We start from the raw sequence: 16,200 nt of genomic DNA on the forward strand, positions 1-16,200 counted from the left end.
TCAACAAATCACCTGTATTTTCTGAGCCTTGGTTTCCTCATCCGTAAAGTACCTACCTGACCGGACTGTTGCCAGAACTAGAGCTGATGTAAAGAGCCCGGCACTATGCTTGGACTCAAGAAAACTGGCTGCCCAGACAGTGCAGGCCTAACTCTGACCCCGCTGCCTACCACATGGGCACCCGGCAGCGTTCTAGTCGGCTTCCCTGAGCATGGCAGAGGCCTGCAGGGGTGCCCTCCTGACCTCAGGCACACCCACTACCAGGGTCCCCCACACCAGCATGCTGTTGTGGGGCCAGCACATCACCACCTCTGCGGAACTAGAAATACAGAAAAACATGGGGGAAAGGGCTTTACCTTGAAAAGAAAACTAAAAGTTACAAAAATAAGTACTTTATCTTATACTGTGTTTATTTTTTTTTAAGTTATAATTGCAATTGAACAAGCTAGAAGGTTGGGGTGCCTGTGGTTAATTTTTCCACAGCTTTGCATGACAGCCCCTGAAACTGGACTTTGCCAGCAAACAGGGGCCTGCAAAAAAGCAAAAGCAGGGCCCGGTCGTGTTCTCAAGGCTTCTCTCAACCGAATAAGGCCTCACTTATCCTCTTGCGAAGCACCTGTCCCCTTACTAATTTCCTCTGGTCTGTAAGAGACCCGCCTTGCCTATCCCCAGGTAGCTGCTCTCCCACAGGACAGCTCTTCGTGTCACCTGTGGCCTTTGTTACAAGCTGCATCTTTGCAAGATTTGCAGCTCCAGTGTGCACCTTAGGGTCTTTGCATTTTGAGAAAGACCCATCAGCCAAACCTTTGAGGCCATAGGCTGGCAGTAATGCTGGGGTCCGTGGTTAGGATCTGATCATCTGAATATTTGCCTTCTGGGACAGCCTCCTAACTGCACAGGCTCTCGGTGAAGAATCAGAGACACCTCCCTATACCTAAATTACAATTTTTTTGTCAACCAAGGTGCACACACGAAGTCACACACTGCCCTGACCCCCTTCACTGTACTGTGTCCAACTTCTTCAGGACTGTTCTGCAATGGGGCCAGAGTACGAGAAAGCAGTTGGGGTCCAGAAGTTCCTCTTGCATTTGGCCTTATGCAAACTTGACCTTGGCCAAGGCCAGGTCAGTATGTAATCAGACCTCAGCTCTTGCAATCTTCCCCCCCTAATCCCAGCAGAGCTCACAGCCATGTACTAATTGTAGCCCAGCACCCCTCGCGTGTCTGCAGAGGCTCTGTCCACTCCAAGCAACATTTATTGAGGGTGGAGGATAGCTAGCTAGGGCGAGGCCCAGAGCTGCCCTAAGCATCCAGACCTCAGGCTCAAATAACATGCGGAGATCCAGGCCAGAGGGGGCGGAGGGGCCAGAGCGTCATTTGGGGGCGGTACGGGGGCCTCAAACCGCAGACGCCAGCTTCCGCTTCGTGCTGTCGCTGCAGCGGTTCAGGATGAGGTCTGCACTGGGCCGTGGGGGCACAGCCGGCTGCGGCTTCGGGCGCTGCGTCTCCGGCTCCTCCTCTGTTGCCCGAGAGTGGGACTGGGTAAGAAGCCCCGCCTCCCGCCCTCATCCCCAGTGCCCTCTCCCAGCCCCGCCTCTCATTGCCCTCCGGCCCCGCCCCACCCGGAGCCCTCCGGCCTGCACTTAGGCAGAGGGATCCCAGCGCTCTGACGTTCGGACCGCGCTGGCCCCGCCCACAGACTCCACCTCGCCTTCCTGGCCCCGCCCCCCGAGTCCAGCACTTACCTAGCTGGCTCCCTGCGCTCTGCGGCCCCGGCCGCACCTGGCGGCGGCGCTGCTGCAAAAAGCGAACGCTGTTGCGCCGATAGGTGTCCTGGCTCAGGCGCTTTCGCGATCGCTGGTGGATGCTGTGCGCGTTGCGGATGGACGACCTGGGCCCAACGGGACGAGAACGTTGGTCATCGCCCCAGCATCCCGGCCTCCCCGGAGCGGCCGCATCCCTGCCCGCGGGGACTTGCACAGCCACCTCTGGAATCCAGCCACTGCCCCGAGGAAGTGGGGAGCGGCAGGTGGGGGTGGTGGGGTGGGGAGGTCCGTCACGGCCTGACTACGGCTGCCCTTCACCGACACGGGCTTTTAGTCTGCCACAGAGCCCAGGTCCATTTCCCACGCCCCTCACCGGCCTTCAGCTGGCCCCCTTCTCAGGAAGCCCTCAGGACTGCCTTAGCCCACAAAGACCATCCCCAAAGACTCTGGGCATCAACGCCTTCACCTCCACCTCACACCCCTGCTTTCCTACCACCCTGGTGCCAGTGCCACAGCGCGAGGTTGGGGAGGATGTCCTGACTCTTGACCCAGTGAGTGTGTTGCCTTCCCGCCAGGCTCGGAGGTGCTACCCTGTCTCCCCTGCACCAGTCCTGCCAATCCAGGACCGACCGAGGGAACCCGTGGTACACCCCAGTCCCAAGGACTCACCTACGGGGCGGCGCTCCTCGGCTCTTGATCTGCCTTTGGGCCTGGGCTGTGTCCTGCCCCGCCTTCTGCAGGTACAATGACGGGAAGTAGCCCGTGACGTCGTCTTTCCTGCAGCAGAGATAGAAGCCAGGGCAGTGGGGAGATCAGGGCGCCCACTATACAGTTGGGGTAAGGCAACTGGGATGTTGCAAACACCCAGCTGGCCAACACCAGACGCTGACCCTCAGTTTACTCATCTGTGCGACACAGGCCCTACCAGCTGTGACGCTGGGGGAGGAAATTAGCAAGTCCAAACCTCCCCAGGGACGTGTGTTTGCCGTAAAAATCTGCAGATACTGCATTCGTCAGTTTTTCTTTTATGGGGAATGCCTTGTGTGTTCTAAGAGACCCTTGCCCAACTCCACTCACCAAGTTCTCCTACCCTTTCTTCCAAAAGCTTTTTAGGTTAGGGCTTTGTGCTTGGTAAAGCCTGTGATCCATCCCAAATAAATGTGTATGGTGTGCAGTAGGGGTCTAGGTGGGTTTTTTTTTCCTTCCATATGGATATCCAGTCATTGAAAAGACTTTTTTTTCCATTCTCACGATTGTTTTGGGGAGTGAAAAAAAAACTTTACATAATTCAAAATTCACTCAGTAAAACTCTGGTTCTTCTTGGCTGGTGGAAGAATCACAAGCAGACTCTCGGGGGTGCATGATAGAGGTTTACGAGCATGAGTCTAAAAGGTTGGGAAACCCTGTGTCAAAGCCTCCAGCCCAGAGCCCTACCAAGGACGGGTGTTGTGGCCACGTTCGCTGGGGCCGTGCACTGGCCTGTGACCCAAGGGTCTGTAAGCATTGTGCGGGGACCTGGGGAGGCCCAGTGGCTCCAGGGAAATGTCTCTGCTTTCCCAAAACTAGGGGGGAAATAAGTATGGAATTGCAGTGAAAGATTTAAAAGGAAAATAGATGTTGTACCAGTTATCAAACATAATAATTATTACAAAACTTAGCTGTGTTGTTGGACAAGGGACAATAGATGGACTGGTCAGGGTAAGTGACCCTAAGTCACAAAGAAAAAATGTACCCACTCTGACAAGGACACTGAACCCAAAACAGGAAGGGTGGGATTATCACTCACCTGCTACCACGATGGACACTGAGCCCAGAGAGGAGCTTGTCCGGTGTCACACAGCCAAGTCAGCAGCAAGTCAGCCCAGACCCCAAACAGGCCCTGCCTGGGGCCAGGGCCGGTGCGGTGGGAGGGAGGGGTGCTCTCTTACCTGATGACCCACCAGCCGTCCAAGAGCTTATGAATGACCTCGATGGTTTCACCCTGCTGGAGGGACACCTCGTCCTCCAATACAGCAGTGTAGGCTTTGATGGTGACGTAGGGCTCACCTGGTCCACAGTGAGGGGGAGGGGCACTGTGTGAGGATCTGCCCAGCACAGGACTCAGCAGCCCTCCTCTCCTCTCTGGGCCTGGGGCTTCCTCCAGCTAGTCCTTCTTGGTCTCCTGCAGGCTCCTCCCAGCCTCTTGTGGGGCATCCTGGAGTTCTGTCCTCTTGACCCACTCCCACCCACCACAGCCCACACCAGGGGCCAGGAGCTCCCATGACGTCAAAGCCTTCCTTGGTCAGGCCCCTACAGAGAGGAGCGGCCCTGCAGGAAGTGTGGGGGTGGAGCGCCCATCTACTGACTCCAGCCAATGGTGGACACGGGGAGGGGGGGGCGGGGCTGAGGCCCAGTGTGCACACCTTTTCCAGTTTTTACAGAGGACCCATAAATCCACATAAAATTGTGAAACATCTCCACTTTTAAATATGGGGAACCAGCTCTAATTTTTTTCAAACTCCACTGGAGTCCCATTCAGCCTGAGGGCTACCATGGAGGATAAGGGGTACCTGCATAATTCGGCTCTGGGTCCTCTGACTCGTCGGGACTGTCCAGGGGCTCCAAGTAGGAAGCTGGGACCCAGCCTCGCTTTGTCTTCATTTGGCAGAACCACCAGCCTGTGCCCAGGGTGTGAGGCAATAAGTCAGGTCAGGCCTGGCAGCCTTCCTCAGCCATGGGGTGGCGAAGACACACAGGGACGTCCAACACTTGGATTCAGAAATGTCGCCTTCACCACACTCCACACCAAAGTCACACCCGCACACACACACACAGGGTCACAGAATCACAGTTGGGAACCCGATTCACACATACACAATGAGGAGCCAGCCTGCCCACCCAGATACGGCCCCCACAGATGCGCGGCGAAGCCTGCCTGTTGCAGATACCCACAGCGGCCTCAGAGTGCACGCTCAGAGACAGGGTGACCACAGTGTGAGAAGGACAGTCAGGGCCCCAGGGCAGAGCCTGGTGGGGGCTTTCGGCCGTGGGCCCAAGCAGCAGGCGAGGAAGGTCAGGGCAGGGTAGGAGACTGACCGCTCTCGCCCTTCTCCACGACGTCCACCACATCACCCATGGCCAGAGCCATCTCGGAACCGGAGCTCTTTTTGTAGTCAGCAATGGCCCGGTATGTTTGCAGGATGATGGGTCCCGTAATGTCTGGGCGGAGGGAGCACAGGGTGAGTGGGTGCTTTGGCGGGTGTGGGGGGGAGGGGGAGGGGTCGCCTCCTCCTGGCTCTCCCTGTGATCCCTTGTGGGGCCATCAGAACTGGCACTGGTATCCCATCCCCACCCAGCTCCAGGCATGCCGCAGGTGGATGCGCCCTGCAAGCTGGAAAGCAGCAAAGTCAAGCTGTACAGCCCTGCATTTAGTGAGCGCCTAGTGTATTCTAGTCACACACTTCACACACATTCTCTCATTTGATGATGTTAGTGAGCAGTCCTCCTCACCTTCAGTGTGCACACAAATCACCCAGGGCTCAAACTGAAATGAGTTTCTGGTTCCATAGGTCTGTAGTGAGACCAGAGAGTCCACATCTTCAACCAGCCCCGAGATGATGCAGCTGCTGGTGCCGTGTTATGGGCTGAACCTGTGCCCCCCACACCCCGAATTCTCACACTGAAGCCCTAACCCCCAGTACGCTGGACTCTGACCGTATTTGGAGTCAAAGCCTTTGAGGAAGTGACTAAGGTCAAATGAGGCTGTAAAGGTGGAACCCTGATCTAATACGATTGGTGTCCTTATAAGAAGAGGAAGAGCCCTGGCTGGTGTGGCTCAGTGGATGGAGTGCCGGCCTGTGAACCAAAGGGTCGCCGGTTTGATTCCCAGTCAGGGCACATGCTGGGTTGTAGGCCAGGTCCCCAGTAGGGGGCATGCAAGAGGCAACCACACATTGATGTTTCTCTCCTTCCCTCTCTCTAAAAATAAATAAATGAAATCTTGAAGAAGAGGAAGACACGGGGTGGGGTGTGTGCAGAGGAAAGGCCATGTGAAGACGCAGGGAGAAGGCAGCCGTCTGCAAGGAGAGGCCTCCTCAGAAACCAACCCTCACACCTCCATCTCAGACTTCTAGCCTCCAGAATTGTGACAAATAAACATTTGTTGTTCAAGCCACCCAGATGGCGGTAGTGTTATGGCAGCCAGAGCTGGATAAGACACTGCTGTGTCACCCCTGGGGGCCACCTTTGCCCCTGAACCTGTTCATTCATTCATTCATTCATTCAGCCACCACATCCCCCAGCATCTGTGCTGGGCTGTGCAGCCACAGAGGCAAGGGGAGTGCCTTCACCACGGTTCTCACCTCCTGCTCTTTGCCCTGTCACCCTGAGCTCAGGTCCCTGACCATGTCAACAGTCCCCTTGCGGTGGTGACCTGCATGGATGGGCTTCCCCTGGCCCTCTCACCTGCAACGTTAGTCTTGCCGTCTTTAGGCACCAGGTATGTCTCTGGCTTTTTCACCCTGCAAGAGAGAACAGTCTGAGTTAGATGCTCAGCTTCCCACAGGGAAATGGGATGCTCCCAGTGGACCTACAGAACTTCCCATCAGGGAAAAGAATGTGGGAAATGGGGCCACTGCAGAGAGAAGGGGCATCGGGGGTTATGGGGTAGTTGTTTTGCCAGCCCGAGGAGGGAACCCCAAGGAGAAGGCACCAGCTGTGAAGACAGCAAAGGGCCTCCTGCCCTGGTGCCCCGGTTCTGGGAGAAGCTCCTGGGCCAGCTCCCTTCTTCTGGAGCCCAGAGAGAGCAGAGTGGCCAAAGTGAGGGGGGTGCCCCTGCCTCTGGGGCCTGGAGCCGATGGGAGCTGCCCTTCCTGCATCAGGGGTGAGTTCAGGGGTCAATGAGCACCGGCTGGAGAGATGGTCTATGGCAGCCCTGTCCTCCGGTCACCCCCGCACTCAGTGACCAGAGAGGGACCTTCCCAGCCTGTCCCCCTGAGATCTCAGCTTCTCAGATGACTTCCATGCAGGGCCCTGAGGATGAGAGACCCCTGGGGCAGGGGCAGGCAGAGAATGAGGTACAAAAGGGAGCCCGGGGCCTGAGAGGTGTGCAGCCGTCAGCAAAGGCCACCGGACCCCCACATCCTCTGGCACTTCACCATCTGTGAGCACGCCACACAGATCAACGGCTTTCAGAAGGCTTTCAGACCCCCTCCCCGCAACCCGTGCCTCCTGTGGCCGTAGGCTCAGAAGGGGCCGAGTGGAGACTTGGAAAGGATGCTCAGTGGTTAGAGGTCACATGGGCCAGAGTTGGAATCTTGCTTCCTCTTTCTAGTTGTGTGCCTTTGGGCAAGTTGCTTCCCCTCTCTGAGCTTCAGCCTCCTCATCTGTAACATGGGCAAAGTCCAGCCCCCGACTCCGGAAACCATCCTATATCCTCTCCCGCCTGCCTCAGAACAGGGCAAGGTCACTCACTGGTTGTCCGTGGGGAGCTTGAGGTCGTCAGGGCGCACCTTGAAGAACTCAAGGAGGTGTGGGCAGCGGGAGATCTTGACCGGCAGGCCCATGAGCGTATTGCAGTACTCGGTGAGTGTGCCCTGGCGGCTCTCCGTGGTCCGCTGCCCATCAAACCACCTCGGGGCTGACCGGACCATGAAGGGGCGCCAGAGAAACAGTGAGCACATTCTTGAGGTCAAGTCCAAGAAGGGGTGGGGGAAGAGGGGGCAGCTTGGAGGGCAGGTGAGGGGAGCCAGGACAAGTAACCCTCCCGGGTGACTGAGCCCCTCACCTGGCAGGTGGGGGATGATTCTGTTTTCCGAGTTGATGTCCCCCGCCTCAATAGGGAACATTTCCTTTAAAGTTTTCTAGACAGAATAAAAGACATGAAGGAATGTTTTTCATTACAACACTAAAACACACTGGAAATGACCTAAATACCCTCCTGATTGGTCAGGCTACATCCTCTCTCTCCCCCACCTCGCATCCAGCCACCAGCAAACCCTTCTGGTTCTACTCCAGATGTCTTGCCAGAGCCTGACCCCCCTGGCTGTCCCCACTGCCACCACCTTGGTCTGAGCTTCCATGAGGCCTGGGTGCCACAACCGTATGTCATTCCTGCATCTACCCTAGTCTGTCCTCAATCCAGCACCCAGAGGGATCCTCTTAAAACCTAAGTTGGACCCTGTCCCTCCCTGCCTCTCAGCTCACTAAGAGTGGAAGCCCAAGGTCTCATGTCGGTCAGCAAGGCCCCACTAGACCTGGCCCTGCCCACCTCACTCACCCCTCCTGCCCCCCTCTCCCCCTTGCATACCACAGGCCCGCTCCTGCCTCAGGGCCTTTGCACTTGCTATTCCCATTCTTTCTCTACATATGTCAATGGTGCTCTCTCTTTCTCTTTCCCCTTCTTCAAGTCTTTGCTCAGATATCACACCCTCATTTAAGCCTTATCCTTGACAATTGCCCCTCCTTCCTTACCCAGTCCTCCCTCCCCCTCCTTGCTTTATTTTTCTCCATAGTTCTAATGGCATCTAATATGCTACATAAATTACTTATTTTTTTTGGTCTGTTATCCTGGGTTCTCCACTAGAAGTTAAGGTCTACAGGGCAGGCATGGGTTTGCACCCATCTGTGGTTGGTGCTCTCGTCACCTTCAGTAGTGCTTCCTGCTCACCAAACAGCATGCCTGGCACTTAATGCTTAGTAAATATTTGTTGAATGAATGAGTGAGCCCACCAATTGATAAAAGCAGCTAATTCTACAATGAAGTAACTCAGAACAGTTTAAAGAGGTGAGATGGAGCCACACACCTATCGGCAAGGACAGGTTTCCAAAACATGGCCGTGGAAGCCAGTGACCTTCTGACGGCTTTTACCCAGATGACAGAAAATGTACGCTCAGCACCACGCACATGGTTCTGGAGCTGTGTGTGCGTGCAGCCACCCAGGGTAGGGAGCCTCCCACTTCTTTTGTAACATTTTATTTCCCTGATCTAAAAATGCCTTGCAGCGAATGGCCCAGTGACCTCAGTTGGGAGGACAGGGGCTGGGTGTCCAGGGCTGGTTAGTCTTCTTCACATTTGTCTGCATTTTGCTTTAAATTTTTCTCACAAGAGAAATTCAGGAAGCCACAAAGTCAGGACTCCCTCCCTGGTTAAGGAGGGCCTTGCATATGGAGTGGGCTCTTGGGGGGAGCCATCTGGCTTTTGTGGCCCCTCTGTCCACCTGAGCCTGTCTCAGACCAGGACCAGGCAGCTGAGCTCTGCACACCATGATGCCCCAGTAACCGCCCCCAATTCTGTCCAACCAGTCGCTGGGGTGGGACCCTATGGAGTTTCACAGCCTATGGGATTCGCCCGTGTAAAGCTTGGTGACAGCGGGCACCCACGAAGAGGAGCACCCAGTTTCTTGGGTGTCAGGCTTCTCAACCTTCTTTCTGACCCACTAGCAGTCCTCATCAGGCCATTGACCGTGAGCGAAAGTGCAAGCTCCTGGGATGATGGCCGTGGTGCTGGCACTGGCTGGGCCGCCCCCTGAAGGGACAGAGCATGACCCTAAATAAGGCCCCTTTGAGTTTGTGCCGAATGGGCACAGAGCTTCTGTGTGGGAAGGTGGAAACGTTTTGGGGATGGATGGTCGTGACCGTCACACAACATGGGGAGTATATTTAATGCACTTAAAAGGATTAGAATGGTAAATTTATGTTTTGCATATTTTACCACAATAAAAAATACATTAAGTAAAATATTTCTTAAAGTTTAAAAAATGCACCCTTAACTATGGGCTGGTGCAGGCAGACCCCAGACTCCTCACTCCCAGCTGGCACCTGAGTCGCTCTCCCCACCAAAAGGCAGAGCTGGGAGTGGGTGGGGGTCCCATCCCTGCCCCCCTGCCACCAGACACTCACATGGAACTCATAGATCTCCGTGAACCGCCGGTAGACCACCTTCTCAGACAGGTCCTGCCACTTCACCAGGAACATGTACACCTGGGGGTGGGAGGCCCTCGTTCAGCTTCCAAGGGGGCCTTGCCATGCACCTGGGCTGCGCCCCACCCCCTGGTGGAAGCCTGAAGGACCCGGGCTGCAGCGCTCTCTAGGGCAACCAGGGCCGTAGAAAGGGCACCAACTTCATGGACCCTGGAGCTGTCACTCTCGAGCTTGAGGACCCGGGACAAGATGACCAACCTCTCCCATATTTACTCAAATTCCTCACCTGTCCTTGGGGATAAAAGTAGGACCTCCCCCCAGGACTGGTGTGAGAGAGTTACAGGAGATGAGATGCAGAAAGGGCTGGGCCCAGCAACACAAGAACTTAGTAGGGTATCGTGTAGTTCCATGTACGAAGGGGACCCCAAAACCCAGAATTTACTTATAATAAATTGTGTATTTATTCATACATGCTTAAACTTCAGTCACCTTCAAAGTACTCTCTATCTGATGCAGTACACCTATGGAAACATTTTTTCCACTGTTCAAAACAGGTTTTGAACTCATCAATTTTGATACCTTTTAGTGCTTCTGCCATTTTTTTTGTTTCACCTCTTCCACAGCAAAATGTTTCCCTTTGAGGACTTTTTTCATCCAGGGAAACAAAACAAAGTCACTCAGGGCGAAATCAGATGAATAGGGAGGGGCACAGAGGCCATGCTGGTTTGGGTCAAAAACTGCTGCACACCCAGCTCGGTGGGGGCAGGTGCGCTCGTAAATCACCCATCGTGAAATGGACAAGCTCGTTGAAAGAGTCTTCAAAAAAAAATTCACTGAAGCTGAACGCAGCCTCTCACAACAATGCCAGCTGGTACACTGATACAGACGGGCTCCTAGAACACTCACCTAGTGGGGGAAGCCTGTACTACAAGGGGCCGGCCCTCCAGAAGATAATTCCAGTTTTTTAGGTCTCCCCTCATATATATATATATATACACACAAAAATAAGTATATGTGTGTACATTGTATGTGTGTGTGTGTATATGCGCACTTATTTTTGTAAAGAGAAATACAGAAAAGATGAACCAGAATGAGTCTTTGAGTATATTTTTATAAAGTTTTGATGTCTGATCACGTGGATAGTTTACACATTTAAAAATAAAATTAAATCAAGAAGGAGGTGCTTCCGGTGCACGATGGCAGTGTAGGAAGATGTGGAACTCACATCCTCCCAGGAACACATGGAATTTACACCAACAGAGCGATTTCCAAAGGAAAACAGGCCTCGCTGAACAGGTTCTGCACAGCAAACGGCAGAGACCATGCAGAAATGGAAGAGAGCGCAGAGGACAGGCAGGTTGTAGGCAACCCACCCAACACACGCCCTGCAGTCGCCTGCCCTTGGGCACAGCTTAAAAACAGTGGTCTAAAAGGACATGTAGGCTCCACAGGAAGGAAGTCTATTTACTAACCCTAGAGCATTTGCCAAGTGGTGGAGGAAGTGCGGAACTCTCTAGGGTTGAAGGCAACAGAGTGCCACTCGGGCCCCCACTTCTTGATCTAGGCTCTCTAGAGGCAGGCCAAGGCTGTCCCAGTGCACCCCAGGCCCCCAGCAGCTCTGCTGCTTGTCCTCAGCAACTTGCTGCAGCTGGCGGGACCCAGCTCCCAGTTCCAGCCAGCCTGTCAGGGCAGCTCTGTGCTGCTGGCCTCCGGGACGCTCCTCAGCTTCACACCTGCCCGAGCTACAGTTTCTGCCCAGGTGTGGCTTATCCCCCTAGGCTCGCTGTAGACCATGCCCACTTCAGCTACAACTCCTACCTGCCTGCCAAGCCAGTCCTGGCACAGCTTGCCCCAGTGACTTCCCTTGGCCTGTGCCCATTCCTCCTGCAGCTCCAGGCCCCAGTGAAGCTTGCAGCCAGGACTCCCTTAGGCCTGAACACTCCAGCTCCAGCTGGCCTGCCAAAGACACCTGGCCACGCAGGTGACAAAAGCGTAGCTCCTACATAAGGTCACTCCTTCAAGACCAGGAGAGATGGCTGTTTCGCCTAATTCATAGAAACAAACACAGAGAAACACCCAAAATGAGCAGGTAGAGAAATATCTTCCAAATGAAAGACCAAGACAAAGCCCCAGAAAGAGAACTAAATGAAACAGAGACAGGCAATCTATCAGATAAAGAGTTCAAAATACTAGTTATAAGGATGCTCAATGATCTCAGAAGAATAGATGAACTCAGTGAGAATTTAATAAAGAGATAGAAACCACAAAAAAGAACCAGCAGAAATGAGGAATATAATAATTGAAGTGAAGAATACATTGGAAGAAATCAACAACAAATTAGTTGATGCAGAATAATGAGTCAGCACACTGGAAGACAAGGGGGTGGAAATCACCATTTCAGAACAGCAAAAAGAATAAAGAACTTTTTTTCAATGAGGGCAGTTTAAGAGACCTCTTGGACAACATCAAGCATACTAACATTTGAATCATAGGGGGCCCAGAAGAAGAAGAGAGAGAGAAAGAGATAGAAAGCCTATTTAGAGAAATGATGGCTGCAAACTTCCCCAACCTGGTGAAGGAAACAGGCATCCAGGTCCAGCAGCCCAGAGTCCCAAACGAGGTGAACCCACAGAGACCCACACCAAGGCACATCGTAATAAAAATGCCAAAAGTTAAATCAACAGGATTTTTCTTTAACTTCAAAGTTGGAAACAGAAACAAACTTACAATATATCAAATGGGTAATAATCATATTAAAAAGAAATGAAAAAGAAAGAATCCAAGTGACTTTTAGCTACAGTACTTTTACTCCCTCAGTCTGAAGATAAAAGGACCAGAAAAAATTTGACTGAATACGTTAGCAGGTTTATTAACAGCAGTGCGGGTGTGGTAATCCTGAAACAAGTAGATGTGTACTGTAGAATTGAGCAAAGGAGTAATATACTGATTTTGCTGGGAGCCAGGCTTCTTGGGTGAGAGAAAGAAGCTACAAATATAAAATGGTGAAAGGCAAGAATGATATGAAATGGCTCTTTTCCCCCGTGTGTCTCCTGGAAAGACATGCGCACACCTAGCTCCCAGATCTTGGGGTCTAATGTCACTCCCCACTAAAAAGAACCAGGAGTCCTTAGCCAAATGGCCGAGTCCTGGGCTGGAGCTGGGAGACTAACCTGGACCATCTTGTGCCAGAGGTCGGAATGTGCTAAAAGAATGGCAGGCACAGAAGCCAGCTTGAAGGAGCTCCCACTGGCCAAGTCTGGGACGACCTGAGCATCAAAGTAAGTCATGATAGTCATGGATTGTAACCCACTGAGTAAAGTCAGAATCCATGGATCCATATTGACAGAAGCAAATAAATGAGGGAGAAGGAAAGACCCGACAGTAAAATGTTAAGTAATAAACGCAGAAGGAATGCTAGAGTTTAAAAATCACTATCTGGCACCCTGGCCAGTGTGGCTCAGTTGGTTGGAACTGTGCCCATAAAACCAAAAGGTCACAGAGTTGTCGTCCGGTAGGTTCAGTTCTGGGTCAGGGCACCTGCCTCGGTTGCAGGTTCCTTCCCGGTCAGGGCGTGCATGAGAGGCAATCAACCCACTGATGTCTCTCTCTCACACTGATGTTTTTCTCCCTCTCTCTCCCTTCCTCTCTCTCTAAAATCAGTGAGAATGTCCTCAGGTGAAGATTTTAAAAAAAGACCAATCATTATAGTAATTTGATTCAGGAAGAGCCATCAAATACTATAAAGAACAAGATATTCACACTTGAAATAATCTCCCCACAGATTAGTTACTTAAAATAAGGGGGAAATAGTAACGTTACAGAAGAGAAACTTGGGGGTCATGTGGGGACTTGCCGATCGAAGTTAACATCTCCGATGTGGGGAAAGCCAGTCTCCTGCCACCTGGTGGGATCAATGAGAACATAGCCCCCGGGCACGCCTGCCCCCCTGCGTAACCTGGAGCTAATGGAGCATCCGTGAACCCAAGTGGAGGGGCAGTCTAAGAAATAACTGGTCCCATCTCTTCAGGGCATCCAAGTGGAGAGGACAAGGAAGGATGTGACTGATTCCGATGAAGGAAGGCTGGAGAGACCTGAGGACGACTGAAACGCAACAGGTGGTCCTGGGCTGGACCCCGGACCTGAAATATTCTCACCACAGAGGATGGGTAGGACAAAGACGACATCTGAGTCATGTCTGCGGGGTGGACAGCGGCGTTTTCTCCATGTGAATTTCCTGATTTTGACACGTGTGCGTTGTGGTTATGTAAGGGAATGTCACCGATTTTAACAAACCCGTCAGTGCTTAGAGGCTCAGGAACAGCTTCTCCAATGTGGTCTCAAATGTTTCAGAAGATTTATATTCAGAGAGAGAAAGTGTGAGGTAGGAAAGAGGAGGCAGAGAGGGAAAGGGAAAGGGAAAGGGAAAGGGAAAGGGAAAGGGAAAGGGAGGGAGGGAGAGAGAGAATGGAGATCCTCCCCGGTCTTCCCCTGGGCTTGGGGGCACTATGCTGCGATGCCATGTCTGGGCAGACACTTCCCCAGCTCCCCAGGGGCGGGGGCGGGGGCACTTCCCCCCACGCCGGGGTGGTGTCACCCTAACTGCAAGGGATACGACTCGGGTAACTGACTCCACGGGTGGCTGAGGGGACCGAGAGCCCATCGCCCTCCGCCCCCCCTCCCTTCGGGAAGACCACTCCCTAAGAGCTGGGATGGTCCTGGAGGGCTGCCCGGAGGAGCGCGCCCTGGACGTGAGCGCCGGCTGGCTGCCGGGAAGGGCGTGGAGAAGGGCCTCCTGGTTGGGGCAGGAGACCCGGGAGTGAGGTGGGCTGGCGGGGCCGCGGGGGCCAGGGCGCGCTTCCTATGAAGGGGCCACATCCACTGCGGGCACCGACGGGCGGCTGAGGCCCGGACAGGGAGCCGTTTGCCCACGATCTCGCTCTCCCCGCTCAGCCACCCAGGGAGCCCGTGTCTCCTGCGGTGGCCCTGGGGACGGCGCGGGGACGGCGCTGCGGGGCACCAACGCGCCTGCCCAGGGCTGTCGGCGCGCGCTGGCAGGGCGCGCCCGCTACTCACGTAGTGCTGGCTGGGGACGAAGCGCTTCTCGAAGCCCAGGAGGGCGATGTGGCGGATGAACGTGTCCTCCATGGCGGGGCTGCGTGCGGCCTCACTTCTCGGGGCGCCCCCGGACTGGGCCTTAAAAGGGCTGGAAAGAGGAAGTCGCTGCTGGGGACAGGGAGAGCAGTCCGGGGGCGAAAGGGCTTCCTTCTTCTTTCAGTTTCTGGGACTCCCCAGGCTCCCACCACGTTGGCGTGGGCGGCCACACGCACGCGTGTGTGCGAGGACAAGCTTGTCCTTGCCCCCCCCACGGCGCCTCCCACGAGGCCTCGCAGGTCGCGGGTTCCCATCTACCCCCTTCTCGGGGCTCTCCCCGTCCCCCCGCGCCCCCTCCCCGATCGCCTTCGCTTCTGCCCCCAGAACACAGCCAGCGGCCCCCTCCTCCGGGCCTTCGCGCACTGCCCACCTGGACCTTCTCCCGCACAGCGGCACCTTCCTCCCTCCCTTTCCCCGGGTTTCGGCTCGGATGGCGCCTCCTCTGAGAGGGCTTCCATGATAACTACACACAAAAGAGCAAAACTCCATGCTCCCACCGTGCTGCTCACCTGTCTTTACTCCGAGTGATCCCCTCAACTGACACAGTACTTATTTTACCTTTTTACGACGACTCTCCTTACCAGGGTGTGAGCCCCGCGCGAGCAAGGGCTCGGCCTGGCTCGGCGCCCCGAGGGCTCTCCGTGAATATTTGGACGGTGACTGCGTCACTCACCGAGTGAACGAGTGAAGGCCCCCGGGGAAGGGCGTGCGAGCGCCGGGTGCACTTCCCCGGCGCGACCTCCGTCTAAGTGCCCGCGGCGGCTGGGACAGGCTTTCTAACCCGAGTTCAAATCCCGAGCACAGAACAGGCCCTCCGCCTTGGCCGGGTGCCTCGGCCGGCGTGGTTCCGCAAAGTGAGGGGTGTGCGGGGGCTCTGGGTCGGCCGCGCGGGGTTGGCCCCTGGTCGGTGCGCGTAAGGCCGGCACCGATGGATGTTTGTCTCACACGCCGATGTGTCCCTCCCTTCGGCTCCCTCTAAAAATAAAATCTTAGCAGACTGAGAGCCGTGGCCCGGCAGTTCGCACTGAGGAACCGAGCCCCAGGCACAGAAGATTTGCGGACGGCTCTGTTCTGTGGGTATGTTTTAATAAAAGGCTGAAAACGGGATGGGTTGAGTGGGGTCATGTGATGGATGACTGTCCTCGCTTAACTTCATGGCAGGAAGGCGGCCCGGGTGGCACAGGCTCACTGCTGGGCAGATGACCCGCAGGATGCTGCCTTGAGGTCCCCGCACCGAGCCAGACCCCCGCATTGGCCACTTGGGCGCAGGGAGAGGAGGGGCAGCGCAGGACCTCCCCCTGAGCGCTGGTGATGGCCCTCGGCACTTCCCTCTCTTCCTCCCGGTGGTCTTTCCACTCTTGCATAACTGCCTGGCCGGACTGCC

The 16,200-nt window shown here is 54.7% G+C and overlaps 1 protein-coding gene across 4 annotated transcripts; it reads right to left on the reverse strand.

The window, feature by feature from the left end:
• Nucleotides 1–484: 484 nt before the first annotated feature.
• On the reverse strand, nucleotides 485–15,876 carry NCF1 (neutrophil cytosolic factor 1). 4 transcript variants are annotated; one of them, XM_024571500.4, is made up of 12 exons: nucleotides 15,490–15,876; nucleotides 14,739–14,868; nucleotides 9,645–9,725; nucleotides 7,531–7,606; nucleotides 7,218–7,383; nucleotides 6,210–6,265; nucleotides 4,842–4,964; nucleotides 4,316–4,423; nucleotides 3,695–3,812; nucleotides 2,436–2,543; nucleotides 1,746–1,891; nucleotides 485–1,519 (listed from the first exon to the last, which is right to left on the reverse strand). In XM_024571500.4, the coding sequence occupies exons 2-12, from the start codon at nucleotides 14,808–14,810 to the stop codon at nucleotides 1,398–1,400; spliced, it is 1,176 nt and encodes a 391-aa protein (XP_024427268.2). In that variant the 5' UTR covers nucleotides 14,811–14,868; nucleotides 15,490–15,876; the 3' UTR covers nucleotides 485–1,397. The 4 variants fall into 4 exon arrangements, with proteins under 4 accessions (XP_024427268.2, XP_045060540.2, XP_045060542.2 ...); XM_045204605.3 differs by lacking the exon at nucleotides 15,490–15,876 and adding an exon at nucleotides 15,326–15,430; XM_045204607.3 differs by lacking the exon at nucleotides 15,490–15,876 and adding an exon at nucleotides 15,398–15,413.
• Between the last annotated feature and the right edge of the window lie 324 nt (nucleotides 15,877–16,200).

This window comes from Desmodus rotundus, chromosome 1 (assembly GCF_022682495.2).
Source record: "Desmodus rotundus isolate HL8 chromosome 1, HLdesRot8A.1, whole genome shotgun sequence".
Classification (NCBI taxonomy): Eukaryota; Metazoa; Chordata; class Mammalia; order Chiroptera; family Phyllostomidae; genus Desmodus; species Desmodus rotundus.

What these genes read in the sequence shown, in the direction of transcription:
- NCF1 (XM_024571500.4), bottom strand. Translation starts at nt 14,810, where the DNA reads ATGGAGGACACGTTCATCCGCCACATCGCCCTCCTGGGCTTCGAGAAG. An exon ending in TCGTCCCCAGCCAGCACTAC is followed by an intron (nt 9,726 to 14,738) that starts GTGAGTAGCGGG and finishes TCCCACCCCCAG; the next exon opens with GTGTACATGTTCCTGGTGAA. An exon ending in GACGGCTGGTGGGTCATCAG is followed by an intron (nt 2,544 to 3,694) that starts GTAAGAGAGCAC and finishes TCTCTGCTGCAG; the next exon opens with GAAAGACGACGTCACGGGCT.